Below are 19169 nucleotides of genomic sequence, written 5' to 3'. Positions count from 1 at the left end.
CCGACCCAACTCTTATGTCTTTACAATGGGAAATCAGTGAGGGAAGGGTGCCAGGAGGTATTAAGTGGTTCATGTGACTGGTGTATGCTATAGTGAAAGGTGAGTAATCAGTTCTTTGACATTTATCAGTAATCCAGTTTAAAATTTTCTTTATTGAACACAACTGATGCAGTGTCCCTGTGCATCTTACAGGGTAGGTGTGTTCTGAACTTGTGATCCTGTTGGCAAAAGCTTCATGAAGATTTAAGGGATGCTTGTTTAACATATTTAGTTTCTATTACAGGCTCAAAGGGAAGATCCATGAGACAAACCTGACTTACGAAGACTTTCCTACCTCCAAGTACACTGGACCATTACAGTACACAATCTGGAAGTCTCTTTTCCAGGATATCCATCCAGGTAAGGAACTTGAGCTTATTGATGTATTCAGATAGAGAAAGCAAATAAATACATAATTCGTCTTTTACTTCTCTAATCTGTAATGTCCACTGCTAATGATGCATGCACTGCTGGACGTGGTTCTCGGGCAAGGTTGGTAAGTCATGAAGGAGAAGGGAACTGAGTTGGAGGAACAGAGGCATATTGATTAATTAGCAGCCACTGTGACACATATTGATGTCCTTTAGCCACTAGCCTTGTCAAGTGACTTGAAAAATCAGCGGTTTTATCCCTTGCTCTCATTTTGTTTACATTGAGTCCGCCCAATGGAGTTCGAAACATCTAATACCTAACCTGCTTAGACTGCTAAACCCTGCTAAAATTGATTCCTGCCTGATACTAGGCTCAGACAAGTGGATTATTATAGCCCAGAACCGTTGATCCTTCACTGCCAGCACTTTTCTTTTAATTTATAATAAGACCAATGTATCCCAGAAGAAACAGTCTTATTCAGTAGCCTTGCAGATGCTGGGGACTCCAGAGGGATAACCTATTTCAGCAAGGAATCCTGTATTCCACACATCCTGACGATATTTCGAGGTTCAACCCCTTCGTGCTGATGTATACAACTATAACAATTTGAGTCAAGGTACCATAGTCAACCACGTTTCGATACTTAGTGAAATATTAGGATCATCATCAGGACATACAAAGTTATGCCTGAGATCAGACTAGGATTACGACATATGTAACACAGTGTCAACTCCAGGCCAATGAGGGGGGACTCATATTAATATATTGAACTAAGAGTAAATAAAATAATTGCAGTGTTAGAAAGTGTTAGGGGTTCGGTAGGTGGAGGGGCAGAAGGGACTGAGTCAGACACCTGCAATAGGGATTTCAAGGATGGTTTTATTTTTAGAAATGCTTTACGCCTTCTGCTTGATACCCGCAGCCGGGTAAACTCGTCCGGTTCCGTTTTGACACCTCTTGGGAACACCGGACGGTCCAGGGTGTTTCGGTCCCGCCAGCTGTGGGAGCCCGCCAGTCCTCTAGCTCTCAGGGTCACGTAGAGGTCGGGGTCTCTCTCTCTCTCTCTCGGTGCAGGGGAGGCGATCCCAGGAGAAGAGAAAACAACAAGAAAGAGGGGTATTACTCCGTTGCTCGTCCCACTGTAATATCGGGGCCAGGGGAGTGAAGGACACCTAGTGCTTTTAGTGCAGTCTTAACACCTCCGCTCCTGTGCTGTAAGTGCTCGTGAGGGATGAGGGGTTTCTGGATACTGGACACTATTTACACGGGTCTATTCACACATTCGAACTGCCACTCCGAGAGACCCAGCCCGCCACTTTGCCCCGTACCTTTGTGAGCCACGCTCCTCCCGTGGGACCGTGGCGGGGCGAATCGCAGATCCGGTGGCCTCCTGGCTTGTCGTCAGCTGCTGGGCTCGTCCGACTTGCTTCTCCGTCTTCTTCCGTCTCGATCTCCACACTCAGGTCTCTCACGCCTTCACCTCGGGAAACGCCGTCCGTCGACTTCCGGGTCGCATCTCCTTTTGGTTCCGTGGCGAACCAGGGGGGCGGTGTCTCGGTCTCCTCGCTGTCACAATTAAAGGGGCTGCATGCTGAATGTTCTTCTTACCAATTTCTCCACTGGGCGCTAGCGTCACTCAGGGACCATGCCTCCGGCCATGAGGTAGACTGCAGTATGGAAACAGAAAGGGGAGTGAGGGGGGGGAACAGCCGACCACCAGTCCATGCCTGCCTCGGGGTCTACGTCGGAGTCAACACCCTGGAGACCCGCCCCGTGACAGAAAGAAATGCAGAAGACGACATAGTCATGGACACGATAGGACCAATTAAGCATAGCCACTCATAGAGCGCAACCCCTCCAAGATTGGAGGGATCCACAGCTACACAGAAGGAGCCCCTAGGGAACAGTGGTGGTAGAACCCATTAAGGGAGAGTAAAATGGAGATGTTGGAAGAATTTAGGAGCACTCCAAACCGGATACTGGGAGTGATCGATAGCGTGTGGATATTGGCAAAACTGAACTGCTTCAGTGAACCAGGACCCCTCATTTGCTTGGAGTGGGCACTGGTTTATTTTTGGACCCTGTTACAAATGATAGATTAAAAAGAATTGCAACATAAGTAGCAGTCAGTACGGACTGCAGAGATTTTACCTTATGAGTTATTGGATGTGTACTTTGCACAAACGTTTTTTGATCTTCCAGACCAAGAGCATGGGTGACCCTTACTGAGAGGTAGCCTCTCTTATCATTTTTCATACCTTTCGAAATACAAATTTTCTTGTTTAAATGGTTAAGGGAGAGGATTGGTGCAGTTGGCGTATGCTTGATAAAGGTCCACTTTCATTTGCTCATAAAAAATAAAAATAAGAACAAAAATCTCAAAAGGATCTTTGTGACTTCTTTGGGCTTTCTACTTTATCAGTGTTGCTAACCACTAACATCAGCTCAAAACCCTCTGGTGCCATAACACAAATTAGAGGCCAAGTCCTGGCCATGGCTCTCCTTGAAGGCCCATCTTCTGACTGCTTGGCCTACTTCAGAAATGGTCTGACGGTGGATATGGCAAAAGGTTTAGAACTCTTAAAAGACCTGAACCCAAGTTGGACAGTATGAGGAAAGATGTGGACTTCCTGGATGAAAGATTGATCAGATGGAAGACCAGAGTAGATAGGCATAGCTTTTCAAAACTGACGGGAATAAGGGAACTTGAAATCTTAAGTCTGAGAGCACTACTGAGGTGTGAGGAGTTGCAAAAATCACTCCGGCCAAGAAAGTAGCAGGAACTGGTACCTACCAGAGTCCTCGGATCTTAAAGCCTTTGTGGTAGGCTAGTTTTCCTCCTTTCTGTGTGAACATGCCGAGGTGAAGCTTGACTAGATATACTCAGTGGGCCTGAGACTCACACCCCCATGATAAAAAAATGAGAGCATTTCTAAGCTGTAAGAGTAAACCATTCACAAATCCTGAAAACTCACCAAACACTTTAAATATTTCACCAATGCGGGCCGGCATGCGATCCGTCTTAGTCAAGGATAGTAGTAGGTCATCCACATATAGTGATAGTCTTTCTTCCCAGTCTGAAACTCCAGTCCACCTCAAGATTCCACTGTATATTCTCATCCGCTCCGCCAGGGTTCTACCCCTAATGTGAACAACTTTTTCAAAATTGAGGAGCCCTGCCTTGTCCCTCTCCCGATGGGAAAGCCTCAGGAGAGGCAGCCATTGACTTTTAAACTAGATTGATGCTTTATTTTATTTTTTTATAGTAGTTTGACCCACTTGATCTACGGGGTCCAAAATCCAGTCTTTCAAGGGTTGCAAACAGAAAGGGTCATTCCACTGAATGAAATGTCTTGTTGACATCTAATGATACATTGCCCCGTGGTGCCCTATTCTCACCCAAGGGGGTGGGGGGGGGGGGTGTATACATACACACGCCACTCTGCTTCATTGATAAAGAAAGGATTGACAATCCTTTCTTTATCAAGGAAGCAGAGTGGTGGATTTATAGGGACTCGCTATCCTGTTCGAGGGCCGCTGCTGGAAGTGGCAGGGGTCCATAGCGGCTTTCTATATATAGATATAGATATATATCTACCCCAGGTGATTTACTTAGCCTATGAGACCGGCACTGAGGAAAGTCACACTGACTGAAACATGTCTGCCTAAAGCGTTTCATGGACTTTGCAGCACCCATGCTGAATCATGTTCAATAAACCCACCTGTTTTACCCTGAGCTGTTGTCCTACTTACTTCTATTCCAAAGTAAGACTTTTTTACTAGGGTCACAAGCTAACAACTTCTGTATTTCTAATTTCGATTATCACCCTTTTTAGGTCCAGCCTAGAGCAGCGCATGCGCTGCTTGCTCGACTTTTAGTAAGGGGATTTTCTTTTTTTTTTTTTTTTTTTTTTTAAAAACCTTTATTGAAAAAACAGGTATAAGTACAAGCGCTGGCCTACAACCACAGGGGCCGGCCGCAAAATCAGGAGAGTCAAAAAACATAGCAATGTATACGACAGGATGAATACAGGATGGATACAAAAATCACGACATCGCCAGCGCCAGGATAAAGAGGTTTCATTTTACATTACTGAAAGGAGGTAGCAACCATATCTACCAGCGCGTCATGCAACATATATCGAAAAGAAAAACGGGGGGGGGGCGGGAGGAAACAGCCCCCCACGCAAGCAGATGACACAGTAGGGCAGAGCCCAAAGACCACACACGCCCACATCAGGAGCAAAATAGACAAAGAATACCAACAAACAAATAAAGTGGACGCCATACGTACAGCCCACCCGCCCCGAAAAGGAGAAGGTGCAGACGCTAACGAACAAAGGAGTGAACAACAAGGGACACAGCCCACCCCCTAAAGAAGGCAAAAAGGGACCATAGAATAAAACAAACTAAAACAACAAACACCCCCCCCACCCTACATCACTGTAATGGCTACGGTCTACCCCATTGAACAGCGTGCCTGTCGCCCAGATTCACCCGAAATATAGAAAGAAGAAAGAGAATAATAACGAGAAGAGAGAGGAATAAGAAAAGGAAGAGAGAGTAGAGATCCAGGAGAGCTAAGTCCATACAATTACATCACAGCATGAGCAGGCAAGAGCATAACAGGAAACCAAGCGTTAAAGCCATTCCAGGCAATATGGCGGGTACGAGTAAAACAACAAATTCGCCAGTATAGCAATTCCACGCCATGTACAGAGCAGCCCACTCCCTACACGTCCCTATCCTGGACCCAGAGCAGAAATTAGGTAAGAAAAGCGCAGAGAAATAATAAAAATAAGGCCCATAGAAACCAACATGAGAACTAAAACCTTCCCCCCACCCTACATCATTGCAGAGGCTACGGCCTACCCCCCCCCCCCCGCAGTGTGTCTATCGCCCGCTAAAGAACCCGAAATATAGACAAAGGAAAGAGAGAGGGAAAACCCTAAGAAGAGAAGAAAGAAAAATGTCACTTTTAGAGATAGGGAGAAAGAACAGAAAATCCTAATCTATAACTCCCAATAAAGAAAAAAGTGTGGGGAGGAGCCCATTAAACACCAAGTCTCTCGGACACCCCATCCATGTAGCAACTCCCACCCTATATACCACCTAAGGAGTATAAATTGCGCAGTACGAAACAAAATAGGGAGAGATCACACGTATCATAGCAGCACGCACATAAAGGGCGTCTCGTCCCGAGGTCCCACCCGCCTAACAAGTCTAGTCGTCCCATCCCCCATGTGTACCAACAAGAACAACGCAAGGAGAGTTACAGTCGCATAATGCATGAACCATTGCAAACCGAGATTTAATCAGCCAGGAAGACACAGTCCACCAAGAAAGTCCGCTAACCCTGACCAGTACGTATTCGCCCCCACAGCCAAAACCCTCGCATGGCAGTCCACACGGGCTGAACAAAGGGACAAGATGGCCGCTCTCGGCAGGAAGATGGTGTTCCATAACAAAATGGACGGGTCCGTCCACGACCAGTTCCATGTATCCCACTAGACAGCGCCAATGGTTGCTCACTGGTCAGCGAGAGAATGAATAGCAGCAACAGGGCCAAATGAACATGGGCAAGCAGACCTACTAGCTGCCGCGTCCGTGACGGCATCACCAAAGGTAGCATAGTCTCGAAGGAAATTGTGAGCACTGGTGGAGGCAGCAACATTGTAGCGCCGGTGAAATAAATAGGTATCAATTTGCGTCCGCCAACACTGCCGGGAAGCTGAAGGATAGAGCAATTGTTTGGCAACAATGTAGCCTGGACAGGAGTAACGACAGACACAGCATCCCAGTGAGAGAGGCAGATCGGTGATGTGCAGGTCACCACGGGCGCAGCAGCCCCAAGCCTCCCATACAGTGATAAAAAGCCCACACGCATCTCTGCCCACAAGTCACGGATTGCAGCAAGAATGGAGCCATAAGTTGGGGCCGCCGGGGGTTCCATATGCGTCTCGATCACAGGCGCCGGACCCCAGACAAGACAGCGGCCAGGGGACCTTAACACAGTCCAGGGCTTATCCGAGGCAGCGTTAGCAGGAGATGCAGCCAGGTTAGCTAGTGCAAGAGCCCCGCCGGGGGAGCAAAGGGGCACAGGGGCGCAAGTGCCACAGAGAACACAGGGATGTAGGTCGCTGTCCGAACGCAGACACACAATCAGTAGGCGACCCGCAATGAAAGCCTCACGGTGGTCGGGAGCAGGCTTGAGGGAGAGCTGCGGTGTTTAAATGTCCGCCATCATGGGGGTGACGCTGCGTACCTCGCTTGCAGAGCTCGGCAGTGGAGGCGCCCGAGGAAGTTCACGGTCGGCAGGCACTCCGTGCATAAGTGAAGGGCAGGCGCAGATAGTCGCAGGTAGAGGCGCCAGTCAGGGCGCTATAGTCATTCCGCCTCCGTAGCCTCGGCAGCTCCGGCAGCCGCCATGCCAGCGCGTCCGCCCGGGTCTCGGTCTCAGGGGTAGAGACGAGCTCCGCAGTTCTCTCGGCCGTGCAGTGGGTTCCAGGCAGGCGGGAACATCGGGAGAGCACCAGTCAATTCCGCACACCGTCCCCGTCCCCTCGTTAGCGTTTCGTGGCAGGATAAGGTCAGGATTTCGGTGAGAGGAACAAAGGATCGGGGAGCCGAGAGACTTCACGTCCGTTCACATCGCCATCTTGGCTCCTCCTAGTAAGGGGATTTTCAAAGTGCTACCCACAAGCTTTTCCTGGCCTCATGCTTGCGCGCACGCTCGTGCGCTGCTGACATCTGCCTTCGCCATCTGCCTTTCTTATCTCTTCCTCCGGATCAGAAGAGACCAACCATTCTTGGTGAAAGGTCACAGTGGGAGTTGGAATGCTTTGCACAGAGATTAGAATGCAGTTCCATTCTGCTGTCAAGATCTCCACAACGTGCTTGCACATAGAGGCACCCAGTACAAGACCAGCAGACTCCTTAGGGGAACAACACTGGAAAATATAGTTATTAAAATAAGCATGTTGTATTCCTGTCGCTTCTTTTTCTTTAGAGCGTTGACTCTCTCCTTGCTTTACTTTCCTTGTTTAGTTACTTTCCTCAGTCATTCCCTTGACTTTCCATTTCAATGTCCATCTCTTCCCTTTCCGCCCCCTTTTGTAAGCCCCGTCCGCTTTATAGCGCAAACTCGACCCAAAGGTTGTGGAGCGCTGAAGAAAATCTCAAGGATTGTCTGGCAGCAACATTCAAATGGATGACTGACAATCATTTGAAATGTAATGCTGGTAAGACTGAAATCCTACCGTTCGGAAAAAACAACCTATTCTCCCCTGGAGTATGCTGGCCAGTGGATGCGGAAACACCTCCCAAGACCATTACATCTGCCCGTAACTTAGGCATCAAATTTGATGACCAACTGCCTTTCAAAAATCAAGCAGTGACAGTGGCCGGAACGTGTTTCCAGATAATAAAAGCTCTGAGGAAATTTTTTGATTTTCTCCCACTGTCGGCCAGGAAGACAGTAGCAGTGGCTTTAATAAACTCCAGGCTGGACTATTGCAACGGGTTATATGCTGGAGCCAACAAAACTGTTCTCCATAAATTGCAAATGGTCCAACATGCAGCCGCTCGGCTTGTGCTGCGTTGGCCTCGCAGGTCCTCAGCCTCAGCAGCACTTAAGCTGCTTCATTGGCTCCCCATAGGGAAAAGAATTCTGTTTAAAATCTTGATAATTACTTTCAGGGCCTTCCATCAACAGGGCCCAAAATACTTATGCAATGGCTTTAACAGATACCACCCTACCCGTTGCTTAAGATCTGCCAGCCAAAATCTGCTTACAATCCCTCGATTTAGGCTGGCAACAAAAGGTGGTAAATCACTCTTTGTATTGGGCTCCAAGGCCTGGGATCTACGTACACTCTCTCAAGAGTCACAATTTAGGAAAGCCTTGAAGACTTGGATTTTCACCCTGTCTGATGCGACGTGTTGGGAACTAGTGTAGTGTAGTGTGTAGTACAGTACTCAGGTCATTTCTTTCCCTCCAGCCTCTTCATCTAGGCTGGATAGAGCGCCAAGATACTCCTTGGAGTGAAAGTAGCGCTATAGAAATGCCCTTTTACATTACATTACATTACATTACATGAGGACCAGTTATGTTGCACAAGGACACATACATTTTTAGGTCTCGTCTGAGGCAGCGCGCGTCACTCTGCGCCACCGCAGCGTCACTCTGCGCCACCGCAGCGTCACTCTGCGCCACCGCAGCGTCACTCTGCGCCACCGCAGCGTCACTCTGCGCCACCGCAGCGTCACTCTGCGCCACCGCAGCGTCACTCTGCGCCACCGCAGCGTCACTCTGCGCCACCGCAGCGTCACTCCGCATCGCCTTCACACTAGTACACCACCACATCATCATCACTCAGCAAGACCCGAGTATCATTCAGCATCACCTCCGCATTCTCTCCGCACCAGTCACTGCCACCACCACCACTACCCCCTCAGCATCACTCCGCACCACCTCAGCCTGCTCTTGGAATCTGGCATCTGTTGATTCTCCCCTAGCGTCTGGCCACTGCTAGTGTTATAATACAGGTACTAGTTCCCAACCTTCAACCTCCGATTGTTTATGCCACCTCAAAAAAAAGCTTTAACAAACAACCATTGGAATAGGCAGAAAAAAGGTGCCAGCATTGCAAGATCAAATGACATTTTTTATTGTAAATACTTTTTTTTTTTAATATGGTCGTTCAGTTGTACATAATGCCTTCTTGGTCATATATAAGGTAACAAAAATGCTTCTGACACTTTTTCATTATAACTTTTCAGCATGCTGCACAACAGCCACACTTCTCTATAGCACAGCTTGAACACATTGGCAAAGTCAATAGCTCTGGCTAAACACTTATAAGGCTCCAAAGGCGAGACATATTGGCTATGCCAATGTTTGTGTCATAATATGGCCACTCTAGTGTAAAAAACCTGCATTATGGTTAATTGGGACAAGTTTTTCTCATCTTTATTAAAACTGTTATATCTTGGTTCCCCAGTTCCAGCTGCACTCACACTTGATCCCCAAACTGCCCATCAGCGCCTCATCCTCTCGGACGACTGCACCATCGTGGCCTATGGAAACCTGCACCCTCAGCCTCTTCAAGATTCTCCAAAACGCTTTGATGTAGAGGTTTCAGTCCTGGGCACACAAGCTTTGGACAGTGGTGTCCACTACTGGGAGGTGGTGGTCTCTGAGAAAACACAGTGGATGATTGGCCTGGCACATGAGGCTGTAAGTCGGAAGGGGAGCATCCAGATCCAGCCAAGCCGTGGCTTTTACTGCATAGTCATGCATGATGGCAACCAGTATAGTGCCTGCACTGAGCCCTGGACACGGCTGAATGTACGGGGCAAGCTAGAGAAGGTAGGAGTATTCCTGGATTATGACAAGGGACTTCTTATTTTCTACAATGCTGATGATATGTCCTGGCTCTACACATTCCGGGAGAAATTTCCTGGCAAACTGTGCTCGTACTTCAGCCCTGGCCAGAGCCATGCCAATGGCAAGAATGTCCAGCCCTTGCGAATAAACACCGTCCGGATATAAGGGCTAGTGCAAACTTTTGGGCTATCATCAGGGCTATTGATATCTTTATGAAAGTAACTTTTGAATGTCTGTAAAACATGATTTTGGTGAGATTCTTATTGTGAGATCCTGTAAAGACAATGGTTTTGTTGCATGTTTTTTTGTTGTTATTTGAGAACCACTATCTAAATCCGTTTAAAAATCTTAATCCGTTTGGGACCAGACTTTGTATCATTTTCATATTTGAATGCACGCAAAAACACACTTTGTTAGGAACGCCTTTTTTGTTTGCCATATTGCATAATAGACTTGATCAAACCTCCTCTGACAGCTGAAGAGTCCTGAATCAGGATATGATGAAATTCACTTCCCAACTCACATAGGTGATTTGCTGTTTGGGACGTTACTGATGTCTGTTCTTCCTATTCATTTCTTGCATCTAACAACACAAACTAAGTTTCAGAAGGCTCCGACTCCATACTAGCAACTTTATTATAGGCTCTTAATCAACAGGTATGTTACATGTTTGCAAAGCTTGATACACAACCTAATATTTGTACATTCCAGTGTCTTGGGACAAAGTTGCTTGAATAGAGGCGGAGTTCCCATAATTAGGTGAAGGGCACCCCACTATACACTACCCAATGTTTTAGGATGAAAATTAGATATGAGGCCAATCATCGGTTCTCTGTAGCCATTGAAATACAAACAGCAAGTACGATGGCCTTATGCAAGGGCTATATTCCAATGATCGTATATGCATTTGTCAGAAATAAAGCATGCCCTACATGCCTAAGGCAGAATATCTGCCCTTCCTCTATAATCATCGGGCACCTACTGTCAGTAAAAAGATGATGTCCAATCTATGGCCGTCCTCATCGTCTAAACCTCATCAGTTATAACCATCTATAATAGCTCTTTTCATGGTGTAGTCACAGAGTGGGTCGTGTTTAAGCACAGGGCCGAACTGGGAACACAAACCAGCCTTGACAATAATGTCGGGCCGGCCCCTGGAGGGTGGGCGGGGGGTTGCTGGTGGGAAACACTGCTGCTTTTTTTTTTAAACAGGGGGTCGATATTGTATAACTGCAGCAAAAACGGCCCACAGTAAGAAAAACAGCCCCCACTGGTCAAAAAATGCCCCCCACCCTTCTGTCCCACCAGGAAAATCTGCTATGCCCGCTACAGCCAGTCCGGCCCTGTTTAAGCATCTCTGCTAACTTTGGCTTTTATCAGGTAGAGCCTTGAAGTGGGACACCCTTACCCCCATGTCCCATGAGGCCATCTCTGTTTTCGCCTCACTAAAGGCTAAAATGGGCAATCTCCTGAAAACAACAAAGCATGCAGGGAGCTCATTCGCTCTTGCTTCTGAATTTGTCCATCCCAGAATACCACCCAATAATTATCCATTTTATTTCAACGGTTGGGAGCATACATACCATTGAAGCTAGAGTGTATTGCTTCATCATGCAACCACTTAAATTTAATTTTCAAGGTTCAGGATATTGCACGCTCTTTGTGAGGCCCTGCTAATTCACAGAATAGAACAACCCCTCGGCCCAAGAACTCCAGATCTTCTTCATACCATTGACTAGGGTGGCAGTTTCCATCTACGTGATTCTTCGTGAATGTTCTCCTTCCAAGGCCCTCAATCCTTTGCCCCCAGACACCATTAAAAAAACTAGAGTTACACTAGCTGGACAAAGTTTATCCCTTTTCTGCACATAAAGCATTACATCCTACTGACATAAACACTAGCCCTCCACTGTGGGCTCTTCCAGACGTTTGGTATTATGATTTAATACTCCAATATAAACTGGATTAAAAAATTAAAATATATAGCAATACATTGGTAGCTAATGCAAACAATGTGGCAACTTATAATAGTCTCATAAGTAGTCTAAGGGCTACTATTGGATAGGTACATTTTTGGGATACTTGGGAGTCCAGGTGTTGGACATTAATGCCCTCTATTTGTACATGTTCCAGTTGTCACCCGACAGTTGATGCAATACATTGTGGTAACTATTTTCAATAGAACATTTCTGTTGGGTTGCACAAGGCAGTTCCTGTGGAGCACAGTTACAATTACAAACATTTTAGTAAGAAGCTTGTACTTTTGTTTATTTGCAAGCACTTGGTTAACAGTTCATACAATACCGGTGTGTCTTGATAGGTATATGACAATAGTGTCTTCTAACACTTAAGATACTCCGCTTGGGGATAAAATAGTTGCACTCATGTTACTGACTTGCAGAAGTGCATGGTTAGCGACAACAGACTGTGAGCTCAGAACTGTGATTAAATAATTCTTCTTGTTAAAAGATTTACCTAGTTATGATTACGGACTCCGTGCTCAAAATGATGGTGCCAAATATCCACTCTGGCAAAGGAGGAAATAAAATGAAATCAGTTGTTCAATATGGCATTTTGGTCCATAAGCTGTAAATACCTCATCTAGATGATAAAGGTAATTAGTATGGAATCTGTGTTTTACACAGATCCTTTAGGGGACAAAATGTAAAGGTGTGACCACAGGTGAAAATGGGACCCATATGTGGCTGACTCCTATAACCTCTTCTCTTTGGCCTGATGGAGGAGCCCTTAGCCTGTTGGATCAGGGAAAGCCTAGAGAGGTTTATGTGGGATTCAGGTCAAAAAGAGAAAAAAAATCACTATATGCAGACAGTACTCTCCTATGGAGCTAATTAAAGCTATGCAATACTGACCTTGCCGGACATTTTCAACAACATCCGAGCCAGCTTGGGCTACCAACCTGGCAGAAGTCCACAATGTTCCGGACCCAAACATGGGTAGAAGAGGGATCCATTACAGCATGAATGAGGGTTCATGAAGATGGAGTTAGATATCGGGGAAGTGAATTGCATGTGCCAAGGAGGCATTCTTAGCAAGGAACCTAAGGCTGGCCCTAACAACAGGCTACCACAGCAGTGAAAAAAGGTATGGCTACCTTTGCATGGATAAAGGTGAGAACCAGAAGATCTTACAGTGGATAGAGCGGACAAGGTAATAGACTAGTACTGTGCAGGTCCCAGAAAAGGTCTACTGTGAGACATCTGAGGGTTGAAGGGAATATAAGCATGTAGCCAACCCAAGGAAAAGTACAAACTATATTCCTCTCAGTACTATCAATAGCTCCAACTGAAAGGCAGTGGGCACATTAAATGAGAACTGGACATTAATTTCGGATGAGACCCTCATAGGGGAAAATGGATTTTAGAGAATTACTAGGGAAGGGGTACAAACAAGTCCTGTGCACACATAACCTTGAGTCTCTCTGTCAAAGGTTTTCAAATAATAAAGCAAGCAAAACAATTAATTAAACAAGATGGACTCATGAAGATGGTTTCTTTCAAAACAAATGTATTAAGCATCTCATTCTGGAGGGCTGACATCAAGACAAAAAACTACCAGCCGACACGTGTTTCCTCAGTGGAGCACTTGGCTTGTGACTCTTCAGGGCTGTTGTTCGTATAGAGTATACAGGTTTAGTGGCCGGTGATAATTCCAACCCGGCATGAACTGGTAAAATTTCGCTGTGTTGCTCAGGTGAATATCAAAGAAATGGGGTGGGGCCTGGACACCCATCACAGAGGTTTTGGGTCTCCTCTGACTGTGTTGCACCGTTCATATACTGTTATTTTGTTACATTTACCGCTACCAGCATAGGCACCAACTTTTCTTGTACACTCAAAAACCCTGCACGGAACCTACTAGGGAAGGGGGGGTTTAGCAAATCTATGATATACTTACTAGCAACACTCGAGACAGCTTACAAAAGCTCAGGGAGAGATGGCAAGATCTTGGAGATTTAGAAAATGTGAAATGGAGGAAGCAATGAGGCATCTAAGAGATGCAGCGATCCACCTCAATATCAGACTGATTCACCTCAAAATATTACATAGAGCATATTTTCATAGAAGTCAACTCCATAAGATGGGTCGGTCTGCAACAGGTACCTGCCTCACATCTACGAGGGAACAGGGCAAACTCATACATTGTAAAGGTAGCCAGGTTGATCCAACACTTCTGGGAACAAGCAAGGGAAGAGATGTCTGGGGTAGGTGGCAAAGCAATCTAACTGGCACCAAAAGATATCTTTCTGGGATTCCAGGACAGGAAGGACTAACAAGATACAAGATGGTATTCTGCTCACTGAGGCTAATGGTAGGTCAAGCACGACATTATAAAACGCTGGGGTAGTCGCACAACCCGACATTGGAGCAATGAAGGAAGGGAATGGATATGTTTATGAAGGCTGAAAAGTGATATGTGAGGCAAGAGGATGCCTGTAGAAGTTTCACAAAATATGAGTTCATGGACAGAGAACATGTAGTATGCAGAGGAACAGATTACCTGGAGATAGGAAGAGAGACAAACCTTCATGCAGACAACCGCAAGACCTCCGGGATGGGATGGAAGAGACAGCAATGGTGGTAGAGAGTGGGGAGCGAAGATGCTAGGGGTGAATTGATGTGAAAGCTCTATTACAAGGAAAAAAGTGTACATGAGATTTGTGCGGAAATCCTAAAAGAACAAACCTGCCATTGGCACAGTTATGTAATGTGTTATAAAATAAAAATCAATAATAAAGTTTTTAAAAATTGAGTCACTTGAAGATTAATACACGCAAGCTCGAAGCAGGATCCCTTTAGAGATGAACTGAAGGAGCGTATTAGAGATTACTGAAAAAAGGTCCAGGTAGAAGCTTTGGAAAGAAATGATACCAGGTTATAGAAGATATTGATGACTGGTTCTCAGCAATGAATCAAACACAGATCACAAACGAAGGGGCATGTGCGAGTGCCAGTGGGTTATAATGCCATTTCAGCTCTAAAAAAAAGGATCTGGTTCAAGTCCTGGAGTATTTAATGCGTTTCATAGTAGCTCAGACCTTCTTCCCAAAGGTTACTAGAGAACGACGCTTTCTTTTGACAAACGGTGACCGCATTTAACACTGAAGATTCAATATTATTCAGACCTTTAAAATGTGTTCGTTTCCCCTGTTTGCAGGAAAACTGATGTTTGTTTCTTTTGAAATACTGTCTGCACGTCTTTGTGGGAGAACAGAATGTAAGTTATTCTATTGTAGATGGAGATTCATTACATGTCATTAATTTGCGGTAAAATCAGTCATGAAAATTCTTTACAACAGAGAGAGTGTAGAAATTGTATAATTGAGTTTTTCTATAAAACTAAGACACTACATTATTTAATCAGGTGCTCTTAACAAGATTGATATTGCAGCAGCACTTTAAAAAAATGCATAATTTTTCTGAGGCTTCTGTTTAGAATGAAAATCTGTTTGTTTTCCGTTGTGCTCCATTGTACAATCACATTCGGCAGAAGTGCCACGATTGTTGCAGTAGCAGTAGCATTCTTCTGGGTGCACCAGTGTCATCCTCGGTGGCTCATGTGGTTGTTTTTGCCATCGTAATGTTTTTTGACCTAATAAAGAAGTCTTAATCATTGATTTTGTGATTATCTGTTTTCTCCAGACCTACGAGTCCTGCACCGAGTGTGGAATATGCTTCAGGTTTGGTATGGGGTCTAGGAGCCAAGGTATAGTTTGCTGAAACAGAAAACTTGCTTCCCTGCTTTATCATTTCTTATTTGACAAAACTCTACTGCTATTTACAAGAAAATGCCACAGCACAGTGTTATTCCAAATTTGGCAACACCACGCCCCAACATTTTCAAAACGTGCCATATTTACACAAATATGACACACCCCTGCATTTACCCTAGCGTTAAAAAAGCTGCCTAGTGCCAGGGTGCCTGTGCTGTAGGGGCGATTGTTTCAGGGGCGACACCGCGCGGGCGTTAGATCGTCGCCCCCCACTGCTTTCTCGAAGTGCGAGAGGCAGAAACCTAAAATATTATTACGAGTACCATATTATGTTTCTGCTTCTCGCACTGCAAGAAATCAGAAGACAGGGTTTGGTTGGGGGCGGGCGGGCAGTCCTGCTCCAGGCAGTAGGGGGGGGGGGGGGGGGGGGAGAGCGGCTTGCCCACTGTTGTGGGCGCTGAATTTTTGGTTGGCCTACATAGAGAAAATGGCCTCCCCATAAACACCTGTGGGGTCGGCGTCTTTGCCAATCACAACGCTGCAATTACAGCATTGTGATTAGCCTAGGTGAGGAGAGGGAGGCTGACTGCTTCCTCCGAAGAGCAGTCCAGAGAGAAGGAGACCGGAGGCGAAGGTAAGTTTAAACAAGCACTGGCGTTGCCAATAGGTCTCGCAGTAGGAAAGTTGGAGCTATTGGTTTTGTAAATTACATTTTATATTTATGTTTTGTGATTTACAATGCCAATACTTTTAACTTTAGCAAATGTGACACTTTTAGCATTTGTAATGCCACATGTTTTGTATTGACGTGACTTGGATGTATTGATATTACAAATAACAATGGCTTTTAATTATTTTAATTATTGAAGGGTGTTTGTTTTATTGCCCATCCTGCTATGATGTTTGTTTCATTGCCCACCCTGCTCCCTAATAAACAGCCTTTTTACACCCTTCTAGAAGGGGAGAAAGTAAACTGAGATGGGCGGGAGAGAGAGATAGGGAAGGAGTGCAAGAGAGAAGTATAATGAGTGCGAGGGTGATGAGGAAAGGTGATGAGTGCAAAAAAGTATGAGCGAGACACGAAGATATAAAAGACGAGACAGCATGGAAGACGGGGGATGCAGCGAAGCAGAGAGGATAGAGAGCAAGGCAGAGAGGAAGGCACAGTGATGGAGAATCGGAGAGCATGTAAGTGAGGAGTGTGGGCGGAGAGAAGGGGAGAGAAGAAGAGAGAGAGATAGAGAAAGCAAAGGAGACAGAGAGAGGGAGAGCGAGAGAAGGAGAGAGGGAGAGAGAAGGAAAAAAGTGGAGCAAGGGAGAGAGAAGAGAAGGGGGGAAAAGGATGGATGGGAGAAAGAGAGAAAGAAGGAGAGAAGAGAAGAGGATGAGAGAGAAGTGCAGAGAGGGAGACAGGAGAGAAGGGGATAGAGGGAAGGGGATAGAGGGAAGGAGAGAGAAAGAGAGAGAGAGAGAATAGGAGAGAGGAGAGAAGGAGAGAGGGAGAGGGAGATAAGGAGAGCAGTGAAGAGAAGGATACACCCTGAGTTAGAAGGAGAGGGGAGGGGTGCTACAGAAAGAAGTCTTCCAAGTTCTGTTCATATTAGAGGTTCTACTGGGACATGCCAAGAACATAGAAGTAGGACTGTTATTTTGTAGCGACGGTGGGACACCGTGAATTGACTTGACAGGACTCACCAACATATAAAACACATGGCAATGTGTCACTAGGAGGAAATTAAATACAGCTTTGACACATTATCATTTGTGTTACTGAAACTGCTTTCTGGTCCGGATTCCATACCAATCCCGCACCGCTACATAAGGATATGTATCACCTTTTGTGTGTTTCACTTTCACCAAAAATGCCAAATATTTTCCAGTGCAGTCGTTGACTATTCGGGGCTCTCCTGGTAAACCCGGGACGTTTGCAGCGCTATATAATCCCTGTTCATTCATTGTCCAGGCTCTTACCACCAATTAATGTTGGCGTCACTTGTTCCCACAACTAACATCTCGTCACAAACCTTACGCATTCTTTGGTTTGTATTTTGGTGTGAGACGAGACGCCCGGGTATAAACTATATGTTGTGATCATTTTTGGGGGCCAACAAAGGGCAGTATTGTTTAATTAAATGTCAACGCGAAATGTCGAAACAGGTTCAGATTATCAAGATTGAGAACAGTGGTACAGATTGTTAGGTTTTGGGGCCACGAGTTTTGAGGGGCTAGCGCTGTACCTGCCGTTTAAGATCCTATTGTAGGCGTTACGTACATTCCACTCAGCATTTGGCCTTATAATCTTTATGGCATTGCAGCCCGGGGTACCGAGAAAAGGTAAACAGTCACACCTACCCCACAGCCGCGCTTTCCTCTGCGGTGTCAGTGACAAAGGCACAGCAGGGGGAGACACATATGCAAGAGGAGAGGCAGGGGGTGCCCAGTCCCGCGAGCCCCCACCTCTATCCCCTCTCAGAGAAAGCTTTGTAAACACAAAGTACTGTGTGATATGCAGAGCCCCCCAGGGCGCAAACAAAGAGGCAGAAGGGGGCCATTTGAAACGATAAAGGGATAAATATTCAAGTAGAGGCAGGATGAAGCGGAGGGAAAAGTTTGAACTGTTAAGAGGATTAAAAGCGGCCTCCTCTCTCTCATCCGAGCCCCACCTCCCCTCCAGAGAAAACAAACCTTCAAAAGAGCTCTGAGCCTGCTCGGCGGACCTCTTAAAATGGGCGGGAGACCTGGCCAGATAAAGGAAAGCACACACAGATGAGATATTAGGGGGGGGGGCAAGAGAGGGAGGGCTGGGTGCTGGGAGGAGACGCGCGTGGGTCAGAAGCTGAGGAAGAAACAGGAGAGGGAGGGTGAACAAATGGCTCAGATATATTACAGAAAAGCTTGAGATGGTGAGAAAAGAGGCAGACCAGTAAGTGTGTGAGAGCCCGGGCTCACGTGTGCCAGAAATCAGGGGGAAAAAGGGGTCACTCCAAGCAGGGGCAAGGATGGGAAATTTGTAAAAAACAAACAAAAAAAAAACGGGAGATGGTGCTAAGGAGCACACGTATGACAGTTACTAGAAAAAATGGAAAAGGCTGAGAATCAAATAGTTCTGAGCTCAGAAAGAAGATAGAAAATGGGAAGGGGGAGAACTAGATACGAGAGAAAATGTTGAGAAAAGAGAGGGGACCAACAGATACAGAAAGAAAGTTACAGTGATTTGAACCTTTTTCTAGCGCACACCACACTTCAGTTCACTCGTGGCGCTTTATTTGCAGACTTTATTATCTTAATCGAGGGTCCAATTTTTAACGACCGCAAAATGATAAAAGATGTAATCTATCATTTTACAAGGGCAGGCACTTAGTCCGTTGAGCTACCTCAAACGAAAATGTTTTGCAAGCGTGGGCGAAGGTTATTATTTTCCCTGACTGCGGTAGAAGGGTTGAGGGGGAGAGGGGAGACGGTTGAGCTGACATCAGGGGGCCAAAACCATGTGGAATCTCCCAACCGTGTTCTTCTCACCATTATATTTGTTAATAGTGTTAATATTATTTTTTATGTAGCGCCAACTCGGTCCGAAGACGTTGGAGCGCTTTACGTGAACACCAAGTACATTACACAATTTTATTAATATTAATT

General features: G+C 45.8%; 1 protein-coding gene across 1 annotated transcript in view; it reads left to right on the top strand.

Moving 5' to 3' along the window:
• The window catches only part of TRIM62 (tripartite motif containing 62), a 115563-nt gene extending 100125 nt beyond the window's left edge, over positions 1-15438 (top strand). Inside the window, exons 4-5 of the mRNA XM_078643016.1 lie at positions 284-399; positions 9414-15438. Of these exons, the coding sequence (XP_078499142.1) occupies positions 284-399; positions 9414-9964 (667 nt within the window). The 3' untranslated portion in view covers positions 9965-15438. The remainder of the gene's footprint in view (positions 1-283; positions 400-9413) is intronic.
• Positions 15439-19169: the final 3731 nt, after the last annotated feature.

The sequence above is a fragment of the Lissotriton helveticus genome, chromosome 5_1, assembly GCF_964261635.1.
Source record: "Lissotriton helveticus chromosome 5_1, aLisHel1.1, whole genome shotgun sequence".
Lineage (NCBI taxonomy): Eukaryota > Metazoa > Chordata > Amphibia > Caudata > Salamandridae > Lissotriton > Lissotriton helveticus.
Note: the sequence above shows the minus strand (reverse complement) of the source record. Positions and strands in the feature narration are given on the sequence as shown.